Source organism: Lonchura striata, chromosome 16, assembly GCF_046129695.1.
Source record: "Lonchura striata isolate bLonStr1 chromosome 16, bLonStr1.mat, whole genome shotgun sequence".
NCBI lineage: Eukaryota > Metazoa > Chordata > Aves > Passeriformes > Estrildidae > Lonchura > Lonchura striata.
This window is the reverse complement of record NC_134618.1, coordinates 15,964,295-15,978,208: the sequence shown is the minus strand read 5'-3', so window position 1 is coordinate 15,978,208 and position 13,914 is coordinate 15,964,295. Positions and strand designations below refer to the sequence as shown.

Here is a 13,914-nt window from a genome sequence, read left to right as displayed (position 1 = left end):
ACACCACAGTGAGACATGGAGGGCATGAAGAAGGAGAAAAAGGACAAGGCACACCCAATTTCCTCCAGCTTGTCCCTTTGGACCCCTCATCTAGAATCCTAAAATTTTACTTTTGTACCAGTGCCACACTTAATTATTATTTATATCAAACCCTCAGAGCTGGTAATTCACCCTGTAAGATTGAAAACTCTTTTCCATGGACAGAGATCACAGCCAGTGTCTCTGGGGGCTCGGTAGAGAGACACTGGCTGTGATCTCTGTCCATGGGTCCCAGGGCAGCCAGAGGGAATCCCTGGATCCCCACACCCCTGCCTTTCCCCTGCAGATCCTGACGCAGGAGGACTGGAACGTGGTGCTCTACAACGGGATGGCCTCCACCTCCTCCTGGGCCGCCCTCTACTTCGTGGCCCTGATGACCTTTGGCAACTACGTCCTCTTCAACCTCCTGGTGGCCATCCTGGTGGAAGGATTCCAGGCAGAGGTGAGAGGTCCAGGCTGAGGGAGGGGGAGAAGAGACCTGGCACGCACCTGTGGGCGTGATCCATCAGGGAAACACCTACCCAGGCAGTCAGCCCGAAATTTAAATTTAAATTTAAGGGGTGCAGATGATCTGTGGTGGGTACATGAAGCTCTTCTGGATCAATCTCTGCAGCCATAAACTTAAATTTAAATTTAAGATGTGCAGATGATGTGTATTGGGCATCTGAAGCTCTTCTGGATCAATCTCTGCAGCCCTAAATTTAAATTTAAGAGGTGCAGATGAGCAGGGTTGGGCATTTGAAGCACTTCTACATCAGTCTCTACAGCCCTAAATTTAAATTTAAATTAAAGGGCTGGAGATGATCTGTATTGGGCACATGAAGCTCTTCTGGATCAATTTTTGCAGTCTTAAATTTAAATTTAACGGGTGCAGATGATCTGTGCTAGGCACCTGAAGTCTTTTCTGGATCAATTTTTGCAGCCTTAAATTTAAATTTAAATTTAACAGGTGCAGTTGATCTGTGCTAGGCACCTGAAGCTTTTCTGGATCAATCTCTGCAGCCCTGAATTTAAATTTAAATTTAAGGGGTGCAGAAGATCCGTGGTGGGCACTTTTGGATCAATCTTTGCAATTAAAGCCCACTGGATGTGGCATGGGAACTGGGGTGGGGGTAGGACTCTGACCTCCTACGCAGTCTGCTGTGTGATTTAGGAGAAATCATTCAGGATTAATTTTACTCACCATATATCCCATGGTTTGTGTTTCCATGTGGTGGGGACTCAGGCTTTCAATACATTCCAAAGTTTTGCTGAAATTCAAAAAGGTGAGGGCTGGTAAGGACTGGTTACCTCGCCCTGAAGGGAACTCGGGGTTCTAAGCAGGACTTTCCCCTCCTGAGAATTTCCCCTCAGCTCTATCCTGGGATTCCACATTTTCCAGGCAGTTCCAGTGCTGAGGACCGGGCAGGATGAGCCCTGTCCCTCCCTTGGAACTCAGGAATTCCCTCCTGGAATATTGAAAGCCGGGAGCACAGCTGCTCAAAAGCTGTTCCCAGGTTCCTGGCAGTGAATTCCCAGCTCTTGAGGACGATGCTTTGGGGTGGAAGGAAGTTTTCTCTGTAGGGAGCGCGGGGCTCCAGGACGGTTTGGGTGAATGGGGACGGGAGATCTCTGAGGCTGCTCTTGGGGTATAAAGTTTATTAGGGATGGAGAAAGGTCCTGCCTCGAGCTGCCAGACACAGCACAGGGCGAGCCTTGAGGGGATGGGGCAGGGAGAGACAAAAGGATGCTCTAGGAGAGGGTGCAGGTCCTAAGAGGGGGAAGATCCAAGAGAGGGGAAGTTCCAAGAGAGGGGAAGGTCCAAGAGAGGGGAAGTTCCAAGAGAGGGGAAGGTCCAAGAGAATGGAAGTTCCAAGAGAGGGGAAGATCCAAGAGAGGGGAAGGTCCAAGAGAGGGGAAGGTCCAAGAGAGGGGAAGTTCCAAGAGAGGGGAAGGTCCAAGAGAATGGAAGTTCCAAGAGAGGGGAAGATCCAAGAAAGGGGAAGGTCCAAGAGAGGGGAAGGTCCAAGAGAGGGGAAGGTCCAAGAGAGGGGAAGGTCCAAGAGAGGGGAAGATCCAAGAGAGCATCCGACCCCTCAGAGCCCCCTTATCAGGGAGCTTCAAGGTGGCTGGAGCAAGGCTTGGGCCAATGGGGTTACAGGCACTTGATGTTTTAGGGGAGGGATACAGGTGCGGGGTGAACCGTACACTTTGGGAGGTGAGATGGAACAGTCCACTTGGCTTTTGGACTTATCTGTAGGTAAGGGTGTTGTCCAGCCAGTATGGAGGATTGTTTTCATCCTGGCTGTATTATTGTGAATAATTCTATTTATCCATCCTTCCCAACATTTCTCCTCTCGGGGAGCTCTGCAGGGAGCAGCTCCGTTCCTCCCCTGCCCTCTGGGAGGCTGGACGCGGTGCTGAGGTGAAGCCAGAGCTCTCTGAGTGCCTGATTGCTCCTCCAGACGAGCTGTGGTTTCCCTGCTCAGCCCTAATGGCTCCTCTCAGAGCTGATACAGACTGTGATTTAAATGTGTGCGAGCTCTGCTGTTCCCCAGCCTGGATTATTCACCCCAAAGGGCAGCAACCGCAGGCAGGGCATTTGCAGGGCACATTTTGCTCTCCACCCCAGTTTATTATCAATCCTGACATCAGGCCTGTGGGCTTGTCATTTGTCTCATTACACAAAACCCTCCTCAGCTGCCAGGGCTCCTCTCAAGCCTTGCGCTGGGAAATGATGGAATCCTGGACTGCTTTGGGTTGGAATTTAAAGTTCTGGTTCCAACCCCCTGCCACGGGCAGGGAACCCTCCACCAAACCAGGCTGCTCTGGTTGCAAGCCAAAGACAAATTCTCGTGGAGCTGGGTTTGCTTTTGTCATCCCTGGCTCTGCTGCCACGCTGGGAATTCTTGTTTTGACCTCTTTGACTTTGCCTCTGACAGGGGCTGATCTGAGCAGTCACAGGAGTCACTGAGGGGAATTTCTCCTCCATTTGCTCAGGTGTTTCTTTTATTTATCTGGAGAGGGACTCCTGGGACAGCTGAGAGCTGCTCTCGACTCAGAACCATCAGCAGGGCTTCAGCAAGGACAATAAAAATTGTCCTGGGAAGCACAGCACATGCTCTCAGCCTGATCCCAGCTCCTGATCTGCCTCTGGAGCAACTTTGCCAGGAGTTTTCCTAGAAGAGAACAGACTAAAATGGCCACAAACCCATTTTTAGTCCATTTGTGTTTAGTACAAGGGCTATAATTGCATATTTGTGTTTACACCGTTCCCATGTCGTTTTAAAATCCCCCCCAGAGCTGCTCTGGGAGAGCAGGCAAACCTTCCAAAATTGTGCAGATCTTTCATCCGCTCTGCACTGGTGTTTCTGCTCTGAAACAAAGATGAATCAGGGAGCTCGAGCCCTTCACTCCTCCTGGCTGCAGCACTTTGCAGTAAATCACGGGCAAAATGAAGTTCATTGCCACTTCAGCACCGTGTCTCTGCAAACTGGGGGGGTTTGTCCAGGCACCAGGCGAGGAACTGTGCTCCTTCCCCTGGGACCAGCTCTTCCATCCAGCCCTTTGCTGTCAGGTTGCACAGATTTCTGCAGTCCTGAGCAATCCTGAGCAATCCTGCTGACCTCCTGCTGGAATCCCTCCCTGGGTGAGGAGAGCCTGAGGACGGCTCCTCCGTCCCAGCCTGATCAATTCTGCTTTTGGATCTGTCCAAAAGGGAATGTTTTGGATCGTTCCCTTTTTGGATCTGTCCAAAAGGGAAAAGGAGCTGGGCTCCCAGGAGGAAAGGCAGGCTGGGGGTGGCTGTTCCTGCCCTGAGCTGCTGCAGGGCTGCCAGGCAATCTGGCCTCGTTCCCTCTGCCTCAGGTTGCCAAGAGATTTCCCAAAACAACCCCAGCCAGCACAGAGAAAGCAAATCAAGCTGTCCAGATCTAAGTCAATTTGAAAGTGCTGTCAAACACAGAATTAAAACCCCCTGCCACCCTTTGACATCAAACCCTAAGTGCTTTCAGCTGGGATCACAGAGAGAACAAACGAGGAGCCCTGCCATGCCAGGTTTTTCAGTCATTCCTGCAATTCCAGCTGCTCTGGGATGTTTTCCCCTGGAATTTGCTGTTCCTGGAGCAGTGTAGGAAGCACAGAGACATGGCAGGGACACGGTGACAACCACAGCATCGTCCTTTCTGTCCAAATGAGTGAAAACAAGGGAGAGGGATCATTCTGGGAGCATTCCAGGGTCTCAGGGGGAATTTGGCATAAACCACCCGCGGGGAGCAGAGGTAGCTCTGAGCTGCTGAGGGATGCTAATGAATTGTGTCTGTTAATTACCCTCCTCCTCTCTGCAGGGAGATGCCAACAGGTCAGACACAGATGAGGACAAGACATCTGCCAACTTCGAGGATGAGTTTGAGAAGCTGAAAGACCTCAGAGCAACAGGTGGGGCTTTGTGTTGTCTGCATTTTCCTGGGAATTTGGGAGCTACAGCTCTGCTTCCACAATGGAAGGATCCAGTTAATTTAGCAAATAATCCGATTGCAAAGTCACCGGAGCAGCTCTGCAAAGTGTAAGGGAAGCTAAATGAGCGTTGATATTTCCTTTAGGCAGATGTTTTTCTAATTTAAATGTTCCCCAAGAATTTTTTAGCTGTGTCTCCTCCCTCCCCCTGCACCATTAGCACAGAGTGCTTTGCTGACAGCAATGTTCTCACCCCACTTCTCGGCAGCTTTTCCAATCAATCAAGTCCTCATCTGTTCCTTTTGGTTTCCCACACAAAATGCATTTGGGTGAGGTTTGATGGATGGAAAATGCTGCTGCTCATTTGTGTTCCAGGAGGGTCTGGCAGTCGATTTGAGGGGAGGCCCACACTGCTCTGGTGTACCAAAACCATGGGATTGGAGGTGACAGCCTTCACTTTGCAGCCAGAGCGGAGACAAAAAGGGATCACGCTTTGCAACAGTGAATGATGTGAACAGGAGCCTCTTCAGCTCCTGCTTCCTTTGATTCCCACTTGGGCTCTGTTAGGATCCCTCCAAACACTTCTAAACCAGGATTTGTTTAGATGCTGGTGGTGGGGAGCAGACGGAATTCAGCTGAGGAAGGGGCAGAGTCATTTGTTGGGGAAACTGAGGCAGGGGTCCCTCCCAAGCCAAGCCATTCCACAATTCCACGATTCCTTTGGAGGATGCTGACTTCCCAAAGGCCCCTTAAGAGTCCGTGGCGTTCCCCCGACACCTTCCAGCGCCGTGGGGGGATCTCACTGCCCACAGCTCCACCCGGCAGAGTTCCTGGAGGTGCCCAGCAGCAGTGTCCCCTCACTGGTGGTGTCCTCTGTCCCCTTGCACGCAGAGATGAAGATGTACTCGCTGGCTGTCACCCCCAACGGGCACCTGGAGGGCAGGGGGGCCATGCCCCCGCCCATCATCATGCGCACGGCGGCCACCCCGATGCCCACCCCCAAGTGCTCCCCACACCTGGAGGCCCTGCACGGCCTCGGGGACTCGAGGAGGGGCAGCAACGCCTCGCTGGACCCCACGGGCTACGACCAGAAGTCCTTGGTAGGTTCCCCTGGCCAGCAAGTGGCACAGAGCACTGTGGGGTCTTTGTTTCCACGTGGTGGGGTGTTCTGGGGTGGAAGGGTTTTGTAAATCAGGTGGGGAGAAATGATGTCTGACTCCAGCTCAGAAGGATGAATTATTTCTTTATTATAACTATGGTGTAATACATTAATATACTGTTTAAAGGAGATACTAAAACTACAAACCTACTTTTCTAACTACCATAACTCACAACTCGTGACCCTCTGTCTCGAGTCCAGCCACAGGTGGGTTGGATTGGCCACCAGGCTCAAACAATCTCTACTAGAATCTAATTAAGCAATCATTTTAGGTAAACAATTCTCTAAACACATTCCACATGGGAAAAAACAAGGAGTAGAAATAGAAATTGTTTTCCCTTTCTTCTCTCTGTGTTCTTCTATGAAAAATAATCTTGAGAAGAGAAGAATGTGCCTGCCACAGCAGGGACCCACAAGGATTGAGGGGGTGGCCCTTGCAGGGGTTGATCCCACAAGTTTGGTGTTAGCAGCACCAGCTGAGCCCAGCTTAGGGTCGTGTGAGACTTTTGGGATGGGCATTGATGGAAAATGAAAAGGAGGGTGGTAGAGGTGGGAAATGTGTAGAAAAGCAGGAGGAGAAGAGAGCTGGGGTGTGCCTGCTGGGGCAGGGCAGTGGCAGCAGAACAGTGAGGTGGAAAGGGAAAACAGGGATGTGCCAGGATCCAGCCTTTTCCTGCTTCCCTGGAAGGCCTTGCCAAGCCACCTCACCAGAGAGCCATGAACAAGTCCAGCTGCCCCCGGCCCCTCAGAGGAGCAGCAGGGATCTTTTCCAGGCACGCCTGCCATTTGGGATGTCTTGGAGAAGCTGTCAGCTGTTCTGTGAGGATGAGACCTGCAGCCCCCTGGTGCCTGGGGGTTGTATCTTGAATTTACACTGTCAGGGGAATGAAGCATTTTCCCCTGAGCTCTGGTGTCAGCCCTGCAGCCCTGCTGGAGGGGAAATCGAGGGAACAAGGGATGAGGGGCTTTGGAATGAGGTCCCTTCAAGGTCCCCTCCAAGCCCAGCCATTCCATAATTCCACAATCCCTTTGGAAGGCACCGAGTTCCCCAAGGCCCCTTAGGAGGTTGTGGCATTCACCTGATGCCAGGATGTGATGCCAGCTGCTGGGAGGGCGGCTCTGGGCACACAGGGAGCAGAGGCACCAGGCAGGGTGGATTTCTGCTGCTGCTTGTCCATCCCACTGTGCTCCAGAGCTGCGAGATCACGTTCCAATCAGGCCAGCAGACCGTGAAGGCACCTCACGGCCAGGCGCTGCCACCACCCCCCTTGCTAAGCTGCTCAGTCAACCTAAAGGCTTAGAAAAGAAAACAGAGCTGGCTGCTGTTTGCCTTGGGCTTTCGTGGCACTGCGAGCTGCTGGACAGGGATGTTCATCCTTCCAATCCCTCTCGGGGAGCATGGCAGTGCCACCAGCCAGAGGCAGATGAAGCAGGCTGGGGAGAGCTCTCCAGCAAGGAGGAGGAGGAGGAGGAAAGTTTGCCTTAGTTTGTGCTGGGAGGAAGCCGTGGAGGGAAAAGGAGTTTTCACGCTGACCTTAAAATTTCTCATCCTGGGAATTGCCTGGTACCTGCCCCAGTGTGCCAACACGCACTGAAATTTGTGGAGGAGGAGCATTCACTCCACTGCCTCACCCAGCAAATGGGAGGAAAGTGAGGAAAGAGGGGCACGATTCCCACCAGGCACTTGGGTGAGGCACGTTCCCTTTGGAAGGCGGAGAAGTTGTGAGCTGAAACTACCAGAACGTGAGCAAAGTTCAGCAAAATGCCACTTACTGATATCTTTGGGTTCATTTTTATGGAGAGTTGGTGTTGCCAGGGAGTCACCAGGACGGAGGGGTGGTGGCTGTGCTCCAGGTGTGGTCCAGGACCACCTTCAGTGTGGCCTTGGCCGGGTGCTCCCCTCTCAAAGCTGGAATCAGAGTGGTGCTGTGCTGGCTTTGCAGCACAGAAGTGATGCTTTGAGAGAAGCTGCTGGCAGTTTATTCTGTGTTTGACCAAAAAAACCAATTAATAATTATCTTTGAGAATTAACGATCTGTTAAATACTGAGAAAGTTGATACTCCTTCATGAACAAACATTTAAAAATGTATGAGTTTTTAGATGTTGGGAATTTCCCTATTTTTCGTTTGCTTGGAAGCAGGTAAACCCACCACATGAATTAGTGCACTAGCCAAGAAACCTCAAATTAACAACCTAAACAGGGATGTAAAAACTTATAGATATTGGGGATTTCCCTCTTTTTCTTTTGCCTTGGAAGCGTCACATTAATTAACACACTAGCCAAGAATCCTCAGATTAACAACCTGAACTGTTGGTATCGGACACAAAATGAGTACACAGAAGCTGGGTAAGTTCAAAAGAGAAAAAGAGCAAATTTTATTTCTGACCTTGCAATAGATAGAGTTCCAAAAATGACCGTGGATTGGAGGATGGAATTGCCACCTCTCCAACCACACTGGTCAAACCAACAGGCCATCAATTCTCTCCTCCCACAAAGAAGAATGCAAAACAATCATTATTTACATGAACAGCCTCCACAATGGAAGGATCCAGTTAATTTAGCAATTAATCCGATGGCAAAGTCACCGGAGCAGCTCTGCAAAGTCTAAGGGAAGCTAAATGAGCGTTGATATTTCCTTTAGGCAGATGTTTTTCCTAATTTAAACGCTCCCCAAGAATTTTTAGCCGTGTCTCCTCCCTCCCCCTGCAAGGAGTGTGAGAACTCCGGTAGAAATCTGTGAACATCAGAAGGCACGGAGGACTTTTCAAAGAACTTTAAAACGCTTCAAAAGAACTATAAAACTTCTAAAAATCAGGGCAACGCTAAACCAAGGCAGGAAGGGGAGGCCGCCGCTTTCACCAACTGGGGCAAAACTCCCCAACCTTTTGTCTTCCTCCTGCCAACAACCCTTCCCTCCCTCCCTCCTCTCCCAGTCCAGCCTCCGCAGCTCCCCCTGCGCCAACTGGGCCACCAGCAGCACCTGGGGCAGCCGCCGCTCCAGCTGGAACAGCCTGGGCAGGGCGCCCAGCCTCAAGAAGAAGAACCAGTCCGGAGAGCGGGAATCGCTGCTCTCCGGAGAGGGCAAAGGCAGCACGGACGACGACTCGGACGACGCCAAGTCCAGCACGCCGAGCCGGCCCTCGCCGCCGCGCCGGGCGGAATCCCTGGAGCTGCCCGAGCTGCTGCGGGTGCCCTCGGTGCGCCAGCTCGGCCTCGGCCCCGCCGAGCTCCGCGGCTGCAACGGCAAGACCGGCCACGGCCCCGCCGAGTTCTTCCTCAGGGTGGACGGGCACAAGGAGGACGCGCTGGACTACGAGGACGACGTGGAGGATGTGAGTCTTGAGGTTTCCCAGCGGGTTTTCCATTCCGAAAAGGATGGGCGGAAATCCGACGCGGAAAGGTGTTGTCGACTCAAGGCTGGGGTTGGGAATGGTGAGCTGGGCTTGGCTTCCTGAAAAATCCCTTTTTGAAGAGGTCCTTTTAGGCCTGTGACATTCCCATGAGGCAAAACGTCCCTTTTTTTCCCAAAAATGCCTCATTTTTGGGCCGATTAGGATTGTCCTCCTCCAGAATGAGCTGCAGACACAACAGGTGAATGACTTTACTCACAGGAGCTGTTTGGTGTCATGAAAGCTTAAAAGCCTAAAAAGACGTGTTTTCCACTTAATTTTTTGGCTGCCTGAGGCCTTTTTGGGTTTGGCACAAAGAGTTGTGTCTCAAAATGACACCTTCCCAGAAGTCTTGCTTTATCCTATCCATCTCTTCCCTTTTTCCACCCCTTTTCCCCTTATTTTCTCAGACAAATGTGACAATGGCCACCACAGCTCTGTCCCGAAAGCTGTGACCACCTACAGGCACAATAAAAAGCCATTTCCTGCCCCCTCCTTCCACAAAAACACTGTGAAAGTTGAAGAGGCAGGAAAATAAAAGAGGAAGAAAAGGCGTTCCTTCTTTTTTATCCAGAGTTATTGCTACCGGATCCGCAAAGCCCTGGAGCCCTACAAACCCCAGTGGTGCAAGACTCACGAGGACTGGTCCCTCTACTTGTTCTCCCCACAGAACAGGTAAGAAATTCCAGTGGAATTCCAGCCCAGCAGGTGTTTGAGGTAATGGAATATTGCAATCCTAGCCAGTCTCCCCTGGGGAAAAAATCCCTCAGAGCTTTAGAAATCCCGTTCCTGATTGTGAGGTGAAGTTTTCCTTTGGTGTGGGCATGGTTCACCCCATTGCTGTCAGTGGTTTAGCCAGCATTAGTAATAATAAATAATTAATGATAGGCTGAAGCCTGTGGAGATGCTGCCTCACCACCTGGGCTGCTGCTGGTGGCACATCAGCGGGAGGGTTTTTTTAATCCTGATCCAAACTTCTGAAGGATCTGCTTTGCCCACCTTTCTCCAGGTTCCGAGTGATGTGCCAGAAGGTCATTGCCCACAAAATGTTTGACCACGTGGTGCTGGTCTTCATCTTCCTCAACTGCATCACCATAGCTCTGGAGAGACCCGACATCGACCCCCTGAGCACGGTGAGAGGCTTTTCCCTCCTCCATCCCCCATCCACATCTTCATCCCCTCAGCACCAGACCCTACAAGATGAATGTTGGGTTTCTAACTTGTGTCTCTTCGTTGTTCTGTGTTTTGCAGGAAAGGATATTCCTAAGTGTCTCTAATTACATCTTCACTGCCATCTTTGTGGCTGAAATGATGGTTAAGGTAATTAGAGCTTCATCCCATGGCCCAGAGCAAATTCTGGCAAAGACCAGACTTACGATCTGGGTGAAGATTCCAACATCTCCCCTCTCCTGGCTGCAGGTGGTAGCTCTTGGCTTTTTCTCTGGGGAGAACACGTACCTGCAGAGCAGCTGGAACGTCCTGGACGGAGTGCTGGTCTTTGTCTCCATCATTGACATCATTGTGTCCATGGCATCAGCAGGAGGAGCCAAAATCCTGGGAGTCCTTCGTGTGTTGAGGCTCCTGCGGACCCTGAGACCTCTCCGGTACGGGCTGATAAATCAGAGAGTTTGGGAAATACACGAGGTCCTGCTTAATAGCTCGAAAAATTGAAATACAACATGGGTAGAAACATCTTTGGGGATCTCTAAACTCGGTGAGAAACTAAAAACAGTGAAAGGAATTCCAATTCACCTTCTCCAGCTCGGACACACACGGCTGGAGTTTGGAGTGAGAGGTGCTGTCAGAATCCAGAGTGAGGGCAGTCAGAGCCTCCTCCACGCTGCAGTTTCATCAGCCCTTCCCAAATCACTCTTCCCAAATCCTTCTTCAACTGCACAACCTCCCAGGCATTCCCCAGCAAAGAGGGATTTGCAGTTGAACAGGTGCTGATGAGGATTTGACAAACTCCAGCATCCTTCTGAGGATTTTATAAGCTCCAGCATCCCTCCCTGCTCTCCTGACCCTGCCAAACATCCCTGCACAGCAGCTCCTCCCTCAGCAGAGCTTCCAGTGTTTGAGAACAGGAGTAAAGATAATTTGTATTTTGGTTATGATTAAACAATAAAGAGGGATAATGCTTTGGGGGGGAATTTGGATCAGCTGCTGTTCTGGTTTCATCCTGCTTGGCAAGAAACAGGAGCCTTTTTTTTTTTTTCTGAAGTTTCAGGGGAATGAGACAGTCACCTCCAAAAACCTGGAAACTTTCTGGGACAAAGCCATGCTTGTGTGAGTGATAGGAAGAGGGAACCTTTTAGACCACAAGAACAACAGCTCTTTGTGCTCTGTGTCACCTTAGTGACCGGGAAATCTGTGATTCTGGCTCGCCAGGACACCCTGGACAAGTCACCATGTGTGACCCACAGAAGTGGGAACAGGATTCAGGGCACAGGGAGTTCTCAGGAAAGGGAAGGGGGGGAAGAGGAATTGGTCTTTGAGAATAACTAGGCCAGATCCTATGAATAGGAAGGAATTCATCACCTCTCACCACGGCCTCACTGAGCACAGGGTGGCTCCAGGGACCATTCCCAACACTTTGGAGGTGCAGTTCAGTCACCACGTGATTTCTCTCAAACAAGACCCTGTGGAAATGCTGCAGCACGGAACTTTTCTCTGGGCTTGGCAGGCACAAGGCATCACTGTCCATGTGAGCTGCAGCTCCCTGCAAGGACTCACCCTCTACAAGCCCATCCTAAAATCAACTTTGATGCTTTTCAGGCAGAACTCCCACCTGGCCCTTCCCCAGGGAATTTCGGCTGGGCTGGTCCCACGGCCACAGCCCCAGGGAGGGCAGTGCTTTCCCCAGGCTCTCCTCCAGGAATGCAACACTCCTGCTCCTCCTGACACCCCAAACCTGCCTCAGAGCACACCAGGAATCTGCTCCCCACTGACCCTTTGGCTGTGCAGCTGCTGATCACAGGCTCTGCTAGCCAAGAGCCAGTTCAGGAACTAATTAGGGAACAAATTGGAATGACTCTGTTTGCAAAGTTGTCATGGCCACTGCTGCAGGAGGAGCACCAGACGCGCTCTCCAGGCCCACTGGGAAGATGTTCACGTGTTGGGAGAGGAAGGAGGGCCCTGCCTGTGTCCCTGTGCTGGGATCAGAGCCCTTGGGGGGATCAGGCTCCTGGAGTGAGGTACAAACCTCCCACACTGGGATATGCTGCCCACAGGGAGTTTCCCCTCCTCACTCTGCCCCCCTGTCCCTGTTTGAATTCCATCTGATGGGATTGGGAGTGTTCTGGTTGTCTGAAGAAATCCCTGTCTGCAGGTAGAGGAGGGTTGTGCCAGCCCCAGAGAGCAGAGGAGAAGCAGCTGGGTGATTACAAGACATGCATAAAACTTAAAAGTTTTGTTGTCTTGTCTAATTTTTTCCAGAGTCATCAGCAGAGCCCCAGGTCTGAAGCTGGTGGTGGAAACCTTGATCTCTTCCTTGAGGCCTATTGGGAATATTGTTCTCATCTGCTGTGCTTTCTTCATTATCTTTGGTATTTTAGGGGTCCAGGTAAAGTATTTCCCTCCCCTGTGAGTGACTGCTGTGAAAGAGAAGCTGCTTTTCTCACCCGCTGGGGTTGAGGTGGAAATAATGAGCTGAAATGCCTCCAAAGGAAGATTTCAGTTTGGGCAGAAGAGCCAGGCTTTAGGAGAAATGATCCAGGGTGGGGTTGGCCACTGCTCCCAGCAAGGATCTCAGGATTAGGAGAACAGTCAGCCCTTCCTGATGAACATTACTGCAGGAAGATAAATCAGAGAACAGACTTTTCAAAGCTGCTTATTTTTTGTCCATTTTTTTTTTTTAAATTTGTGTTCTCAAATGCAGCTTTTTAAAGGCAAGTTCTACTACTGTGATGGCCCTGATGTCAAAAACATCACCACGAAGGCTGACTGCACCAACGCTCACTACAAATGGGTCCGGAGAAAGTACAACTTTGACAATTTGGGGCAGGTAAAGTCCTCCCTGCAGGGGTTTTCTGTGCCAGCTTTTCATGGATGGACACTTGAAATGTGTGGTTTTAGGAGGCTGTGGAGCCTCCATCATAGGAAGTTTCCAAAATTGATGTTGCAGTCATCTGACAGTGGGTTAATATTTGCACTCGGTGATCTTTGTGGCCTTTTCCATCCTTGGTCATTCTATGATTTTAGCTGGAAATCTCTGTCTTTTACCCTAAATGTGTAAATATGGATCAGATCAACTCTTGATCTCTTGCTGTGGTTGTACAATTCCTTGGTTTTAGGAGTGTTGTCCTTAAGCCACTTCTTTGGCATGCAATCCCTCAAGTGCCCCTTTGATTCTTTAGGTTTTTTGCTGTCCTGTTTGCAAAGAAAATAAAGTGCTTTATACGGCTGAAAAGCAGGCCAGGCCATAGGAGGAGGTGGGAGCTCCTTCTCCGGGGGCTGAAAGGCAGGACCAACCCCTTCTGTTGGTTTTGCAGGCCCTGATGTCCCTGTTTGTCCTCTCCTCCAAGGACGGCTGGGTGAACATCATGTACGACGGGCTGGACGCCGTGGGCATTGACCAACAGGTACCTGTGCTGCAGAACCCAGCTGTGCTCCTCTCTCCAGCCTCAGGCCTGGCCACTCCGGGGTTTTTGAAATCCCAGGAAGCAGAAGACCTCTAGAACCTCCTTGAGGTTCCATTCTGCTCATTGAGCTGCTGGGTTTTCCATTTTTTGGAGATGCTTTTCCATTTTTTGGAGATGCTTCCCATGTAGGACAAGCTCTGATGTGTCCTTCACCAGGGGATGTAGAATGAATTAAAGTGAGGGTGCTTGAGGATGGGAAACCACCAGGAATGTTGTGGAAAAGGCATCCAGTTTGTGAGTTTCGTGGCATT

General features: G+C 50.8%; 1 protein-coding gene across 1 annotated transcript in view; it reads left to right on the top strand.

The window, feature by feature from the left end:
* The window catches only part of CACNA1H (calcium voltage-gated channel subunit alpha1 H), a 164,825-nt gene that overhangs the window by 114,884 nt on the left and 36,027 nt on the right, over positions 1–13,914 (top strand). Inside the window, exons 13-23 of the mRNA XM_021550249.3 lie at positions 326–481; positions 4,365–4,455; positions 5,365–5,573; positions 8,568–8,966; positions 9,598–9,698; positions 10,033–10,156; positions 10,275–10,343; positions 10,443–10,627; positions 12,459–12,585; positions 12,901–13,026; positions 13,514–13,603. Coding sequence (XP_021405924.3) covers positions 326–481; positions 4,365–4,455; positions 5,365–5,573; positions 8,568–8,966; positions 9,598–9,698; positions 10,033–10,156; positions 10,275–10,343; positions 10,443–10,627; positions 12,459–12,585; positions 12,901–13,026; positions 13,514–13,603 — 1,677 coding nt within the window. The remainder of the gene's footprint in view (positions 1–325; positions 482–4,364; positions 4,456–5,364; positions 5,574–8,567; positions 8,967–9,597; positions 9,699–10,032; positions 10,157–10,274; positions 10,344–10,442; positions 10,628–12,458; positions 12,586–12,900; positions 13,027–13,513; positions 13,604–13,914) is intronic.